We start from the raw sequence: 17,025 nt of genomic DNA, 5'->3' as shown, positions 1-17,025 counted from the left end.
GTATGTATGCATAGATGCTTTTTTCTTAACTCAACTAAAATAAAAAACTATCACTATACTAGATATGTTGTAGTTAATTACCAATTTAACACCCTGGCATATTTAATAGTTTTAAAACATTTTTTCTTTAGAAGCGTAAATTAAAATAAATTTCTTATTAAATTTGGCAAAGGCTATCAATTTTTAATATAGATTAAAGAATATTTAACATTAAGTAAAATAAAGTTATTTTATGTTAAGTTTTTAAATTCTAATAGTTTATCGCTTACCTTAAAATTAAATAATGTTAGTTTTAATAAGTATTTTGCTATTTCAACATCAAATTTACTTGAAACTCTTTTAAATTACTGTTCATAATTTATATTGATAATAATTTAACTATTTCAATTAAATTTTTAGGTAAGAGCTTGAATACTTTTTTTATTCTACAAAGAACTTGAAAAAAGTAATAATTATTGATAAGCTCTAATTAAGTTTACAAATATTAAAATTTAAGCTGGTAAAGATTTCATAGTAAGTTAGTTGAAAGTAATTTTTATGATTTGAAGTATCTTAAAATATAAATTCCACTTTTTTAATACAGTAATTTATAAAAAAGTGAATGGTGTAATATTAAATTAAATAGAATTTTTATTATTTTAATAATTTAATTAACATTTTTATATAATGAGTCACTTCAAATTAGAATACAGTATTTTTCGGAAACCTTTTTGAAATTGAGTTTTATAATTAGCTTTTCTTTTCAAATGCATTAATTATTTAAAATTTTTCTAAGCTTGAATTCGTTTTTTTATTAATAAATTGAAGATTTTGCTAAAATCTTAGAAATCATGGAAAAAATTTAAAAATAATTTGAGTTTTACTAAATATTTTACAAAGAATAAAAAGTTTTTCATAAAAGAAGATATTAATTAATAAATATTTAATTATTTATAAATTTTTAAAGGTATCCTAATTTGTAAAATTATTTAAATGTAAGCACACTATTTTACTTAAAAATTAAATTCTTTACAGTCTATTAAAAAGTTTTTGATTTAAAGCATTTCTGAGAATTTATCAGGTTGTAGAAAAATAAATAATTATTTAGAAACAAACAATTATTTGTAATAATTCAATTTTTCTAATTCACTTACAGTAAACATATTTATTAGAATTTAGGAAATTTTTTTATTTCAAAAACATTTTTATAGATATTTACTTACAATTTCTAAATTAAAATCTAAAGAGTAGAAAAAGAAATAAATCTAATTTTACTTAGTAATAAAATAAAATTTCAATTCTTTTTTTATCCTTTATCATAGAAAATATTAATAGAAAGCAAAATATCTCATCTCAGTACAGAGTAAATTAACTATTTGAGTATTTTAGATTCTAATTAAGTTTAATTTCTATCCTTAGGGGATATTTTTATGAGATATTAGCACTTCTTACCTAATTTTGATAATTAATTACTCATAAAATAAATCAAATTATCATATACAAAAGACTATACTATCTGATAAAAAATTTAATTGAAGATTTTTCCCTAAATTATTAAGTATGTTCCAAACATAAATATAAATTATAGAAAAGAACCAAATAATATTCATTACTTTGTAATTTAAAATTTATGTTAATTTTTAAAAATTTTCTGAATTACCAAGCTTATTCCTTTGCTTTACTCAATAAAATATTTAGAAATGTTTAATTGCTTGAAATTTCAATTTCATTTGTAAAAAATTATCTTTATATAATATCACTTTCAAACAATAGTGCTAATAATAAATTAATAAATAAATAAATGAATTCGAAAATAAACTATGAATCTTTTATAAAATAATACCTTAGTAGGTATATATTTTGTTTTTTTCCTTTGTATTTAATAGGCAATTGATTCAAATAGTTATTTTTATAAAAGAATATATAAGTTTTGTAAAACGAATTCAGATTTTTAATAGGTTACGAGTAGGGTATGACCTTAAAAATTATTAATATGTATTCTTTTAATCATAAGAAATTTTTAAATTGATAAAGTAAATAAAAAATATCCAATTCGAAAAAGTTTGTATAACAAATTTAGAATTATTAATTGGTTACCAGTAGGGTATGATCTTAAAAATTGATAAAATATATTCTTTTTAACATTAGTAAAAAATTATAATAGCCAAAACAAATAAATAATATTGAATTATAGCTTCTACTTCAAATAGACGGAAATATAGATATATAATAAATATTGTATATTTAACAAGAAAACATACAAAATTTCCTAAAGCTTTTTTTCCAAATAAATGGAGAACTATTCAAAGAATTAGAATTTGTAGAAAATAATTTTGATTAAAAAATAGTTTTTATTTAAATTTTGTTATTCGTCTCAATAAAAATGAAAAGATAATTTTGTGAAAATGTTAAATTTAACCTAAGTATTATTTTTTATGCTTTGTATCTGTTAATGATAAAAATTTTTATTATTAATTCAAAAATTAATTAATTTTTTTAAATTTTCTTTTTAAAATAATTTTTCAGAAATTTTATTTATTTATATCTGATTTGAGCACAATTTTATCCAATTACACACTTTAAAATTCAAAAAATATAGAAAAAAAAAATAATTTTTGACTGAAAAAGCAAACAAAATTTTTTTTGATATTTGAATGGTCATGTTAAATTAAAATGATGGACTTTTTTAATAGATTTATTAATTATAATGCACTTAAATTTTAATCTTGCATACATATACAATATAAATTTAATTTTGATATTCAAATTACATAAATAAATTTTTCTCATTTTTTAGCTTGGGGTTAAGGGCCAGAAAGTAACTTTTCCAACTCTTCTTTAAATCTTTGATTAGTTTTTTTAAGATGATCAACTTATTCAGCATGCATTTTTTCATCATTTTCTCTTTATTCTTAGTCGTTTTGCTCTATTTCTTCTATCTTTTTTTCTAATGTTTCAACTTATTTTGATAATTCGTTGCATTCTACTTCAAGCTATTTCTTTTTACTTTCCATTTCTGCTTTCTTTTATTCAGCCTACAATGCCTTTCTCATTCCATAAGCTATAGAGCTTTCATAAAGTGTTTGGTAGGCCTGATTTTATTATTTTTTCAAATTAAATTTTAAATTGTTTAAACCAAAAAAATAAGCAATTTTTATTGATTATTTACAATTAACACTTTGAAATTATTTTATTTATTAAATACTATTTCTAAATAAAATTGCCTATTAATTCTTGACTAAAATTTGCTTAAATTTGAAAATTTTTTACTTGAATTGTATGCTTGATTTCGTCTCTAACTCTAACTAACAACAAACCTCTTTCTGCACAATTAATTGTAATTTATCTAATTAATTCATCAAAGCATTAAGCATAAAGTTCTTCTCTAATTGGGCAAATACCTGTCTCTCTTGCTTATCTTTATTATAATTTTTTATCAAGATTGCTTTATAATTCTAAAACATCAGCCCTAGTTGCAGGAGTAGCACTAACACTTTAAATCCATAACTATTGCTTATCCATAGTGTATTCTCTAGGGGGTAAAATACTGTTCAAGATATCTTCTGTTTGGGCATTAGTGATGCTATTGGGTGCTTTGCCTTTTTGCTTATCAAGAAGGTTACGCTTACCACTTGTAGAAACAAGTACTGCACTTGCGTACTTAACAAGTGAATTAGGAGTTGTGATATTTGGTGGAGGTTGCATTTTATTTCGTTAATTCTTAACTTATTTTATTTATTTATTAATTTATTAATTAACTTTGCTTTTGAAAATTTTAATTAATTTTATAATAATGCATATATAATATAAATCGACATAAGTTTTAAAACACAAAATGAACAAATGAATGAATGAATGACTAAAGGCACATACAATAAATAAAAAGAGATATATAGATAGATGTATTTATTATTTATTTATTAATATAATGTAATTAATTTCTTTATTTTTCTAATTTAAAAAGCATTCTTTTAGTGAAGAAGTAGTAAGTTAATAAATATACAAATCATGGAAGTAAGTTATCAGTAGTCAAGCCATATTCCATGAGCCTGTTTTCTAGTTTTATTCTAACAATATTTACCCATTTTATTTATTCTATTTCTAATATTTATTATTGCTAAATAAGTAAAATATTAAAATATTTGTATCAAAATTACTCTCTTATAGCTTGACTCTTTGTGTTTCTGCTAGCCCTTCCAGACTTTTTATTTTTTTATTTAAATTTCTTATCTCTCTCTTCAAAGCAAAGCTGTCAACTTCTGTGTCAATTTTTTTCTTTATGTAATTCTTATATAAAATGTATGTGAGTTAATTATTTTATGATATAAATGCTATTTATCATACATATTCATCTTTCTTTGATCTTTTATGAATGACGTCCCCATAACTGCTGTCACAATCAGAGATGAAAGATTTCCTATTTTAAAAATTAGTAAAAAATAGAATAACAAAATATTATACCTTTATTACCCTTAAGAATTGAATTTGCTTTCACTTGAACTTGCTAGATTCTTGAGAGTTAAAACTTCTTACTGAAGCTAGTTTATCTTGAAATTAGCATTTATTAACTAGTGTTCCACTTAACTTAATTATATGTGTAGTTCCTCTATTTATTAATTTTATTATATTTGCTTATTTAAAGCGAAACTCTCTCTTTATAAAGTATCCATTTTTTCATCTATCATAATGAATTTGTCTCGAGTACTTAATTAATCTTATATATTTCCATTATTAACATTTTCTTTATCCGTATCATCCCAAAAAAATTTATTTTTTAAATTGCTTTATGGAGCACTAGACTAACTATTAGAGCTACCAACTAAACTTAAAAGAGTATTTTATGGTTATTACTGCTATTACTATGGAATTAGATTAGGTTATATTTCGGCTTTCCTCTAATTTAATTTTTTTTACATATCACTAACTTACTAACTCAATAATTTATTAGAAGCAATTAGCTATGTTTTTTCTATTTCCATATCTTAAACTGTCTTTAAAAGGATTTAAGTTTAATTAGTCAACTTTAAGCCTTCTTCTTACATTAATTAGTAAGTCTGTGTCATTTTTCCCATATTTTCATTCATTTAATCTATTTGAAGTCTTAGTCTTAACACCTCATTTTGACTATCTAAATCGTTTTAATTATTAGAATCTTTTTCTCTTAAATCTTGTATAATTTGAGTCAATCTTTTTAAAGTTAATTATTTTTAATTTAATAATGCCGCCTGATAATTTAATTTTTAAAACCAAAAATAAGCAAACAAATAAACAAATAAAAAGAAGCAGTTGGTGAATTTATTGGTGATAATTTTCAAATTAAAAATGTTTAAAAAAAAGCATTTGACTAAATAAATTAATAACAAATACTCTTAATTATTCTGCTTTAAATCTTCATTTTTTTTCCTGATTGTCATAATTTCTGATCTCAAGTCATTCAGTTCTTCATTTTACAACATTATTTTTTCAATATGATTTCTTTTTATTATACTCAATTCTTCAATTTAATCCTGCAACGATTATATGCAAATCTCCTTTTCTTTCATTAATTCCTCACTTTTTTCTACTTATTGCTATCAAATAAGTAAAAAAAAATATTTGCTACTTAGTCTTTTTTATTAATTTGAATTTGAATTTACTTTTAACTCAGAGTTTTCCCTTTGAAAATTATCTATGAATTCCTTGCTTATGCCAGATTTATCTATTAGCTATTTTTCATTTATATTAACTACATTTTTAATGGCTCCAGCATTTTTACCAAAATTTAATGTGTCTCTAGTTTCTTAATAATTTATTGCAGAAGGATTGACTGCGCAAATTACAATAGTCCTTGAGTTACCTCCAAGACAAGGCTAAAGTAATCTAGTGAGCTTGGAGTCTCTATAATTAATATATTAACCTGGATTATTTTAGCTCAATTTGTTTATAACATTTGATAATGCGAGAAGTGATTTATTAATGTTAACGCCTTCATTTTTAGTTTTTGTATCCTTTTCCGTCTTTGATCTCCCAATATTTTCTGAACCAGCTAAATCAATAAGATTTAAAACGGACTGAAGTGTTTTAGTAGGGTTTTTACTATCCCTCACTTCAAAATTAAGTCTAAAGATAACATGTGATCTGCTTGATTGAGTGTTTTGGCTTGTTTCACCAAATTTTCTATTAGCTTCTCCCTATTTATAGAGCTAATCTGCTTCATCTTTACTTTAAACTACTTTTTCTGTTAAATTTTAAATATAAATTCCTTTTGAATGGTGTTCTCTAATCTCTATATTTTGTTCTTTAGGGTTTAGCAGATCTATTATTGTCTCATTATATATCTCTAAAAATGATACTTTAATCTATAGTTAGACGCTTTCATTATCCTAAAAATATTTTTGAGGTTAAATCTTATTGCATAAATTTAAATATTAATACCATCTTATCAAATATATGGTTGATTGTTTGAGGAATAATACCAGGATTTTCTTTGGTTCCTTTCATTGTAAATGTTTTACCTGAAGATGTTTGACCATAAGCAAACATACAAACTATTATTAATTTTAAAATAATTAGATTAATTGCAAATATGACGCTTTTAATTATCATACCATTTTTTCCTTCAAAACACTAATCTATATTTTAAACACCAAGCTCTGTAAATATTTAATCTGATGTTTTAGTTTCATCAAATACTTTCTCTATTAAATTATATTAATGTTGATTAATTATATATATATGTAGAAGAAAAAATCACAAAGAGGCAAAGAGATATAATCTTGAATAGAAATATTTACCAAAGGAAAACATCTCCTTTGTTCTCGCTATAATAACTGATTTATCATCAACACATTCTATAATTTTCTCAGAGTCCTACACAGGACGTATTCTCAAACAAGTAATTATGTTTTCTTCTATGCTCATAAAAAATTTTATTGCTATTAAATTTTGAAGTGTTTACTAAAATTTATTGACTAATTAATTATATTGATTATTGGGCACAAATTTCGCTGATTTTTTCAAATTTCAAAGATAATTCACAAAGCTGCAAAAATCTTTTGAAATATGATATATTGCCCCAAACAATTAATTAAACTCCATTAGATCATATTAAATAAATTAAAGCGGGAGGGAGAAAAATAAACTAGATTTGTGAATGAGCCTAAAACATTAAGCCTTCTGGTCATAAATCTACTTGTTTTAATTTAATTTGCATATTCCTTTATTAATAATTTAATTTGACTCTAAAAAATTAAATAAATTTTGAATTAATTTTTCAAATTGAAAATTAAATAATTTAACAAGAATAAACTGATTTTTAAAATCCTCAAAAGAAAAACGATAAATAAATTCATAATATTTTAAATTGTAATTAATTTTTTATTTCAAAAATAAACTAAATATTAAAACACCTAAAATGTAACAAATAAATTTGTTTCTCTCTTTGTTTTTGAAATTAAAATCCTGAACAAAAAAAAATTATTATAAATAAGCTAATTAAAAAAAACATGTAACTTCAAGTATTTCAAAATAACTTGTCTGTGTAAAAAATTTTTATTTTTTAAATAACAAGATGTAAAATTAATAAATTAGAATAAAATCATCTTGCTTAATTTTAAGAAGAAGTCAACAAATAATCCAGTTAACATTTTGAGAATATTTTTCTTGGATATTAAAATTCAATGTTTTGTGCTTATTTAATTATAGAAATAGACTTTTGATTAAAAATTATTATAGAAAAATATTCTCAAGTATTTCAAAATAACTTGCCTGTGTAAAAAATTTTTATTTTTTAAATAACAAGATGTAAAATTAATAAATTAGAATAAAATCATCTTGCTTAATTTTAAGAAGAAGTCAACAAATAATCCAGTTAACATTTTGAAAATATTTTTCTTGAATATTAAAATTCAATGTATAGTGCTTTTTTATTCGTAGAAATAGACTTTTGATTAAAAATTATTATAGAAAAGTAATTCTTTTAAATTTCGATATCTATTTTCAATTTAAATTTATAATTTATAAATAAATGAACTACAATTAAACCTCTATTTGGAGATTTACAAAATTATTTAATATAAAACCCAATAAATATTTAGATAGATATTTTTGGATATTTAAATGTGTTATGTTATTTTTAATTTAAAAATGAATCAGTACTTTTTGTAAAGTTAAAGTATTTCGCTTTCTAGCTTTCTATCGTCTTTAGTGATTAAATCGAATTTTTCTCTTTCACTTCTCCAAAGATCTTTCAAGTCTTCTATTTATTTTCTTTTAATTTGCTTTAGTTCTCTTTCTTATCTTGAAAGTTCCTTTTCATTTTATTAAAGAGACATCAGATTAAATTTAATTAATTTTAATAAAATTTACTTATCTTTAAGCAACTTCTTCAATATGTCTGTCTCTTCTTTGTTATTCGAGAGCTTCTTTGAGCATTAAAATTCTATCTTTGTATTTGTTTTCTATTGAAATAAGTCTATTTTTAGCCTCCATTTCAAGCTTTTCTTTAGTTTCTTTATATTCGTTTTGCTCATCAATTATTTTCTTTTTTTCCAGCTCAAATATGATTTTATGGCTTAATTTTAATAGTTAAATTTCATTAAAAATTATTATAATTCAAATATCTATTTATTATCAATTACATGTTTCTTAGATACTAAACTTTCTTATCTCTCATTTAATAGTACAGAGATAATTATTCATCTTAATATTCTTTTTGTAACATCTTATCCTCATGCTTTTTAAATAAAAAAGTAGATTAATTTTTCTTTAAGAAATTAAATTTTTAATTTACTTCAGAGAGCCTCTTTTTCCTCTCTTCTTTTCTGGGATCAATATTATTTGATGATTATTTTCTTTACATTTTTTTCTCATATTCTTTTTTGTATGATTTGAGATAGTTTTAGTATTTTTTTGATCCCCCTCTTACTTTTTAATCAGTTGGGTCAGTAATAAGGTTCTTAAATTTTTTCATGTTTTACAATTTATTTCTAGTATGATTGATCGTTTAGTTTATAGCATTACCTGCTTTATTTTAGTTCTCAAATAGTACTTAATTATTTTAATCTTCATAATTTATTATTTGTCCTAAGGTTATTCCATTCTTAGCTAGAAGTTACTATAATTCCTATAGCTTAGGATCATCAGGTGTTAATGCTCCACTTCTATAAAGATGAATTAATTCTTAAATTTTTTAGATATCTTAGTTCTATTCATTATCATAAATATCTTCATCGTATTAATTTTGGTAATTATTTTAATCTTTATCGTAAAAAGCCTACTTAATATTTGGATCGTTAGTTATAACTCTTTAATTTGGGTGAGAATAAATATCATTTTCTATCTCTTTTTTATCACTTTAAATTAAATTCTTAAAGCTTGGATTTTTATTTAATCTATGTTTAACATTCTGATCCTATATATTATTATTTTAGAGGTTTGGATCTACATTCTCTTCATCTTGTTCTTCATTGTTTTGATAAATGCCTTCATCTTCTTCTTCATCCAATTCTAAGTTTTCATTTTTATAAAATGTAATTGATTTGATTGATATAACATAGAAAAATAGAAAGTATAGCAATAAATCTATTTTTATTAAACTTATTTAATTAGATTTTAAAATCAATCTATTGATTTTAACCTAATAAAATAAAATCTTCAATATAAAGTTTCATCAAAATCAATTACTGCCATGATCTTCATCATCTTGAATAGCTTCTGGGTGATTTTGTTCCTTTTAATTAAAATAAAATTCGTTTATTTAAGAGTTTAGAAAGGTTTAAAGGGCATTCATCTGTCTAAATTTTCAAGCAAATATTATCATTTGATTAGCAAAGATCTAATAAATAAAGCTAAACCTAACCAAATCAAATCAAAAAAATTTAAAGAATGTACGTCATTATTAGCTATTTAAAAATAAATAAAATTTCTTAAATAAAAAATTATTTTAATTTAAATGTTTACGATCCTAGTTTGGGTCCCTTTTCATTACATATAATTTTGAAAGTTCTAAAATAATTTGCAAGAAATTAAGTAAATGTCTAGGGTCTTTATCAGCAATAGCTTGACCTTAGATATGAGTTAAATCCATTGTTAATACATCATTAGATAAGCCATTTATCAACATTTATAATTTTTTTCCTGTAGAAGCGTTACTGTCTTCTATCTATTCAACCTTCTTCTTCATGAAAGGGAACATTTTTTTAAACATTTCAATGTAAATTGCTTCTTAGTAAAGATCATCTATAGACTAAATAGGAAGATCAAGCTCAATATTAGTCATTATTTCCTAACAATTGTAGACTATATTTTTAGTCTCTTAATTTAACTCATTGTCGTAAATCTAATCCATATTCTCACTGCCTTAATTATTTTGATCACTCATGTTTGTTTGCTCGTTTGTTGATTCCTAATTTCCTTTTAAAGCTATATATTTGAAAATATATTCAGTTGGCTTAATAATCTGAATTGTTTTATTATTAATTTAATTTGTGAAATTAGATGTATTACAAATTTCAAGATTTTTAAAATAATTCAAATTTTATTGATACTAACATAATCAAGCAAGCAAGCAAATAAATAAATAAATTAATTCATAAATAAATAAATAACTATTTAGATTTAAAGTTAAGACAAAGATTATTGATAAAAATAAATACTTGACTCAACTTTAACAAATCCTATATTTACTGAAAAATATTAGTTCACTAAGATTTTTTAGTTTCTAACAATTTTTACATTTCAAATTAATTTAATAATTAAATAAATAACTATTATATAATTAAAGAATAATTATAAGTATTAAATTTAAAAATTTTTTAATTAATTCTTAAATATTATTTTTAATTCCTTCTTAATTATTTTTTAATTAATTCTTTAATATTATTTTTAATTCCTTCTTAATAAAATTTTAATTAATTCTTAAATATTATTTTAAAATTATTAAATAACAATTTAAAATATTGGATTAGTTTTATTTATGTCTATAATTAATTAGTCATTTAGATTAGAGAAATCAGCCAAAACTATTTTAGATAACTAATTCAAAAATTTCTAACTATTTAATTAAAAAAATATTTTATAAATAAAATCAATTTTTCCTTAACTAGTAATATGGTTTTTATATTTATATTTTATTGAATTAATATATTTTTAATTCAATAGAGAGTGGAAACGTATAGAATATAAAGACTTATTTATTTGTTACTGGAATAATATCTTACATTAATAATTAAAATTTTTTATAAAATTCATGTAAATGTTATCAAACCATTCTTTTAAGTTTTTTCATTTAAAATTTAAGATCTCTATATCTGAATAAATGATGAAACTAGTTGTGCAGCAGCCTTAGCTAAATTAAATATCTATTTTATTTAAGGGTCCAATATGCCTAACATTTTTTTGAGAAATTCTCAATCCAAAAAGATACCTGTCGTATCTTATTTAACTAAGCTAAATCGAGTCTCTTTCCATCCCAAAGTAGATCGAATTCTATTAGCCTTGGAATTTTGTGTTTTAGTAATCTAATGATTAATTGTCAAATTAATCAATTGTATTGATTATAGATACTTTAATTTATCCTCTATCATGCTTGCTATTTTATATTAGAATGTCTTCGACTTTAATTTGTATATTTCCATTCATTTTAATATTGTAATCAATTGCATTTTAGATTAAATTCTAAAAAATATTTGAGAGAAGCTCAGAATCTTGGTAAATATAGTTTTTATTACTTTGGTTTTTGAATGTAACTTTAATTTTTTTAGTTTCAATATCAAATCTGTAATGGCCAAGTATACAGAATATCATTTAGTCTAAAGATATTTAGTTTTTAGCACAACTTATTTTTTTTTCTCCTTTCAAGTAGTTCTCAAGGTTTAAAATTTTAATTTACATTTTGGAGACCTGCGAATACAGTTTTAATAAACTTTATCTAAATTTTGAAGTATAGTTTATTCTTTCTTTAAGTATTTTTTGCTGATGTTTTAAATATTCCTCACTTGTATGTATGATTAAATTAGAGCTAGAAATATCTTTGATTGGTGACTCTAATAAATTTTGACTGTATTGCTTTTTATTATCAAAATGGTCAAATTCCAAGCAAATAGCTTACTTTTACTTATCTAAATCTATTTATGAAAGTCTTTATTAGCACTCTTTTTCTTTTTCATATTCAATATGATTGTTTAAACCTTAATTCAAATCAAATTAAGTTTAATTAATTTAATCATTTTTGATTAAAATTGTTTTTTATTAATTTTATTCAGTAAATGATATTAAATCGTTTTTGCTATACATTTATTTATCTTCATTTAAATCCAATCCAGTAAATACTAAAGTTTGGTTATAATCTTAACTTTTCTTTTTTTAATAGCTTATTTGATCTTTTAAAAATTAAACAATCGGCTCATTTTAGTTTTATATATTTTTAATACCCTAAATATTGGGACTGCTTAAAGGTGTTGATTTAATTGTATCATATACTTCTTGAGTACTAAATTATGTTTTTGATATTAAATTGAATTAAGAATTAATTGTTTCCATTTTTGATAATGAAAGATTATTTTACTCGCTTAACTTTTTTGGGTATTACCCTTTCTATAAATTACATTTTTAGTAGTAAATACTTTATAGATTTTTGTAATAGCTTTGTAATTAGTGTATTCCTTCGTCTAGCTAGTGATGAATACTATTTATTTCTTCTTTTTGAAATTCCATTACATCTCCCAATATACTTAGAAGTAGATTATTTTTTAAATATTAATTTGAGTATTTTTCTTTGTATGTTTCATCTTCTACACAAATTAAGGCGTAATCTTCTATCATGCCAAAGCAAATAATTTTTAGGTTAAATGATATTACATCTCCAGTTTTATTATTTTAATATTACCCTGATAAGTTTTGAATATTTTAATCACTGATCCCAAAAGCACTACCTTTATTTTTTGAAAGAATTTATTTTTGATGGAGTTTCTCCTTTACTAATTCTTTAAGTGTTATGTGAGAACTATTTGAATTACCTCTTATGTTTCTTCTTTTTAAAGTCTCAGAAATAGTAGATTTTGAGGTGGCCAATCCTTTTTATCTTTTATCTGAGTAATTTTTATTTAACTTACTTGCAGAAGCAGCAGCTTAATCAAAGATAGTTGAATAGGAATCTTCAACTGATTTTTCGCCTCTAATTTTTATTTGAGTTTGCTCTAAAAAAAACTAAAGATCTTCATCTGATTTTACTTTTAAATTGGACTTTGCTGTATTGTTAGAGTTTTCTAGCATGAGTCTTTGAGATTCTTTGTCATACTTTACAACAATTAAATTTATGAGTAAAATATTTTGAATAATACTTTCCCAAAAACTCACTTTTTTAGTAGAAATAAAATATTATCTCTTTTGCTTTTCTTCAAAGTAGATTTTGTAAACATAAAGTGTTAAATGGCTTAATACTATAAAAATAGTTAATGGCCTTTAATTAAAGGAAACATAAATTATAAATAATGAATAAAGGCTTGTAAACATAAGCATTAAAGTCATCCTATAGCTCAGGCTTGGTCCAATAATTATTCCAAATAGAGTGGCTCCAAGATAAAAACAATCAAAGGCAGGATCTTCTTTATTATTTTCATTATCAGGCTGCTTTGTATAAAAATGAATATAATTAACCACTGTAGCAACATACATGACTACGCACATTATATAGAAAGAAATATGAGAATATTTTTTAAAACGCTTGCATTTCATACATATAATCAAAATAAATAAAGATAAGTTGGTGGAGCCATCTATAACAAGACCTAGAAGATTTATCCCATTTAGTATTTTAGAAATGTAGTTTATAAGAAATCCAAGTTAATATAAAACAATAATTGGGAATAAAGTCTTTCTTTAGTGTTTATTCTCTAATTATTAGTATTCGTTTTCCATTTTTTAATTTTTAATTTTTAGTGTGAACTTATCCAGCAAAACTTAATCTTAATCCTACATTTTCTTCTATTAGTTTTAATTATGTTTGCTAGAAGTTTGTATGTTATTTTTTAATAGCTTTTATTTATGATTTTAATTAAATATAAACTTTACTATATTTGCAAATTAATTATTTCATAAAATAATTCATTTTCAAAGTACGATACATATTTATTGATCAATATTATGGTATTTTTTAATAAGCATTTAGGGGTTTTGTATTTTAATTCGAGCAGCCAAAGCCTTAATTTACTTAACTTATAATTTATAAAGAATGAATCAACTAAAAAAATAAAATACATTATACCTAATTGATTTCATACGGAGAAATAAAATACATAAAACCTAATTTATTTCATACAAAATATTAATTTAAAAATTATCAATATTTTTTCAATAGTTTTGAGTGGTTTTTAATATTTCGATTATTCTTTTATAGTCTGTAAGTTAAGATCTTTATCAAAAAATTCATGTTACTTATATTTTTAATTTTAGCTATTATTTACGATACTTGATTGAAAAAATAAATAATAAATTTTGGTTTACTTTAATACCATAATTACTAAAGCACAAATTTAAATAACTTTCTTTTTATACAAATTTTTAGAAATTAAAATATCTTATTACATATTTTATTTACTAATTAATTAAATCCAAGTTAAAATAAAAATTGAATAGAGCAAATAAAGTTTTTTAATCATGATATGATTTTTTTAGAAAAAGTTAAATTTATATTTATTATTTTTTATAAAATTATGGGTTATACATTTAATTAATATTAGTTAGTTAGTTAGTTATTTTTTAGAGGTGTTTGTGTCATATTTATATTGGGAAGTAGTTTTGATTATGCTAATTAATTCATTCATTCATTCATTTGTTATCTTCTTTAACTTAGTAATTTTATATTTTTTCTTCTGCCTAACATATTGGCAGAGCCTATTTTACAACAAAATCACATCTAAGAGGTTTATTTTACTTCTTAACTTTACTTTAATAAAAATCTTCTAAAAATTTAAGACCTGCTTAATATCTATTTAATTATTTCTTATTAAATGAACTTTCTGCTAAGAACTCGCTTTCAGCTTTATTAGGTTCATTTCTTCCTTTGATTATTTTTTATAAAGTTTATAAATCAGGCTCTATTTCTAAAATTCTCAGTGAAAAATCTTTCTAACTTATCTGACCAGGAAAATGATGAATAGTTTATTTAGTACTTAGTTTTATTTCCATACCCTCAAATGTATATTATTAATAATCAATATTTATATTCGTTTATCCTTGCATCTCTGCCTGTAAAATACTTGTATAATACTAAAACTAAGATTCAGGTGTCATCATACATAAGATAAGCATTTGGTTCGAGAATTAAATGGCCTCTTCTTCTTCTATGCCAATTATTGCACACACCCCTTTGTTAAATCCAAATTTTATTTCTTCATAAATACCTTTGGCATAGTTTATGCGATTTAAAAAGTAAATGTATATTGAATCCTTAGGTTATTTAGAAATGACTTCCTCAGCTTATTAAATAAATCTTTCTGTATTTTACTAAAAGAGCTCTTAATCAAATATCCCCATCTACTAAACTGCCCTAAATGCATTTTAGTAAGTGGAAATAAATTATTAATACTGTCTGAGAATTTATGCTTACTAGTAGATTTACTGATCTGACTTGCTTTCTAGAAGCTTGATAATAAATTCAAAATCATTCAGCCCTGCATTTATTGTTTGAAAGTGAGACTCAAATGTATTTCTTTCCTTATTATAAACAACTTTCTCTACCCTTTTAGCAGCTTGGTAAATATCTGAATTTATGTAAACATTCTTATATCCTTAATCAAATTGCGTATTAATTATAATTTGTCCTGGCAATAAAAAAGATTTATCTATTACTATGTTTTTTAATATATTTATAATACCAAATTTTTTTTTCTTTTTAGAATAATTGAAATTTCCCACAGTATTTTGTTTGATAGCGTTGCAATTATATTTACTGCTTATTCCTTATAACTAGTTATTATTTTGTTCTTCGTCTTTTTCGTCGCTTTCTTAACAATTTTTTTCACTGTTTTTTAATTTTTTATACTATTTCTTAATAGGTTTATCTATTATTCCAAATTAGATATTTTATTTCCTAGGCACAATAGCAAACTATTCATTTGACATTGCGCTTTTTTAAGCAGAATCAAGCTCGCACTAACTATTAGGAAATTATTACTATTGAGTACTATCTTCAATTATTTAGTATTGAAATAGATTGAATAAACTCTCCTTATTTCCATCTTAAATATTTTTATTTGCCACATAAGAACTATCTGGAAAGTTAGATAATGTAGGACAATTATTTTCTTATTTATTCATTTAAACTTCTCCTTATTAATAATGATAATTATTTTTGTTATCACGCAAATAATATTAAAAATCTTAATTTAAATTATTAAAATATGGTTATTCAGAGCTTGTAGATGAAGAATATTAGTCACTATTTCCTAAATCAAAGATATGTTAATTTCCACTCGTACTGAAATACTTTTATTTTTGAAATTAAATATTTTTTATAAAATCTCCCATTTTATTTTTGTAATTATTAGATGATATATATAAATTAATCACTTTAATATATTTTTTTTTTGTTTTCTTTTAATTTGTTTTTAATTTATTATTATTGATTGATAGACTTTGAAATATACCACAAATTTCTTCCTAGATTTAAAATATGTAAATATGATATTTTAAAAATATATCAGCGTATGTTTATATTACCATCATTTTTTAATACGACTCAGTCAGTGTAAATTAATAAAATAGCATTGGATATACAACAAAAAATATTTGATAAGATTGTTTGTATTAAGTATATCACTAATTTAATAGCAAAGTTACTAATATTTTTAAAAATCTAATATTATTCAGAGTAATCTAAAAATATAACTAGTAAGATAGACTAAGTTACTATTTAAGTAAAAGTCATTTTATTTTTTAAATTTAAATGTATTAACTAAATAAATACATATATTTTATAAATCTAGTAATAATTTTATTTTTTAACCAAACAAAAATGGGGTTGGGGTTGGGGGGGGTTGGGGTTGGGGTTGGGGTTGGGGTTGGGGT

General features: G+C 22.1%; 5 protein-coding genes across 5 annotated transcripts; all 5 read right to left on the bottom strand. All coding sequences in view use genetic code 6, as the record gives it.

Annotated features, from left to right (window-relative positions):
* Window positions 1-2,765: 2,765 nt before the first annotated feature.
* Window positions 2,766-3,684, bottom strand: TTHERM_00841210 (33 kDa inner dynein arm light chain, axonemal protein; the record flags this gene model as incomplete). Its single annotated transcript, XM_001027237.1, has 2 exons — window positions 2,766-3,071; window positions 3,250-3,684. The coding sequence occupies 2 exons, from the start codon at window positions 3,682-3,684 to the stop codon at window positions 2,766-2,768; spliced, it is 741 nt and encodes a 246-aa protein (XP_001027237.1).
* A 301-nt stretch (window positions 3,685-3,985) lies between these two features.
* On the bottom strand, window positions 3,986-6,879 carry TTHERM_000841202 (kinesin motor catalytic domain protein; the record flags this gene model as incomplete). Its single annotated transcript, XM_012800876.1, has 9 exons — window positions 3,986-4,080; window positions 4,137-4,266; window positions 4,324-4,396; window positions 4,450-5,166; window positions 5,347-5,549; window positions 5,616-6,341; window positions 6,394-6,506; window positions 6,567-6,656; window positions 6,753-6,879. 9 exons carry the CDS (start codon window positions 6,877-6,879, stop codon window positions 3,986-3,988), a joined length of 2,274 nt encoding a protein of 757 aa, XP_012656330.1.
* Window positions 6,880-8,108: 1,229 nt separating this feature from the next.
* On the bottom strand, window positions 8,109-10,471 carry TTHERM_00841200 (kinesin motor domain protein; the record flags this gene model as incomplete). Its single annotated transcript, XM_001027236.2, has 7 exons — window positions 9,919-10,471; window positions 9,850-9,860; window positions 9,643-9,688; window positions 8,750-9,465; window positions 8,598-8,692; window positions 8,326-8,530; window positions 8,109-8,267 (listed from the first exon to the last, which is right to left on the bottom strand). The coding sequence occupies exons 1-7, from the start codon at window positions 10,337-10,339 to the stop codon at window positions 8,109-8,111; spliced, it is 1,653 nt and encodes a 550-aa protein (XP_001027236.2). The 5' UTR covers window positions 10,340-10,471.
* A 583-nt stretch (window positions 10,472-11,054) lies between these two features.
* Window positions 11,055-13,994, bottom strand: TTHERM_00841190 (transmembrane protein, putative). The gene has a single exon (XM_001027235.2). The coding sequence runs from the start codon at window positions 13,933-13,935 to the stop codon at window positions 11,242-11,244; it is 2,694 nt and encodes an 897-aa protein (XP_001027235.2). The 5' UTR covers window positions 13,936-13,994; the 3' UTR covers window positions 11,055-11,241.
* Window positions 13,995-14,784: 790 nt separating this feature from the next.
* Window positions 14,785-16,581, bottom strand: TTHERM_00841180 (hypothetical protein; the record flags this gene model as incomplete). The annotated part of the gene is made up of 1 exon (XM_001027234.2): window positions 14,785-16,581. A coding segment is annotated over one exon (1,797 nt), but the record flags the coding sequence as incomplete, so codon positions are not given.
* Window positions 16,582-17,025: the final 444 nt, after the last annotated feature.

The sequence above is a fragment of the Tetrahymena thermophila genome (genome assembly GCF_000189635.1).
Source record: "Tetrahymena thermophila SB210 genomic scaffold scf_8253894, whole genome shotgun sequence".
Lineage (NCBI taxonomy): Eukaryota > Ciliophora > Oligohymenophorea > Hymenostomatida > Tetrahymenidae > Tetrahymena > Tetrahymena thermophila.
The sequence above is the reverse complement of the archived record's forward strand: the minus strand, read 5'-3'. Positions and strand labels throughout refer to the sequence as shown.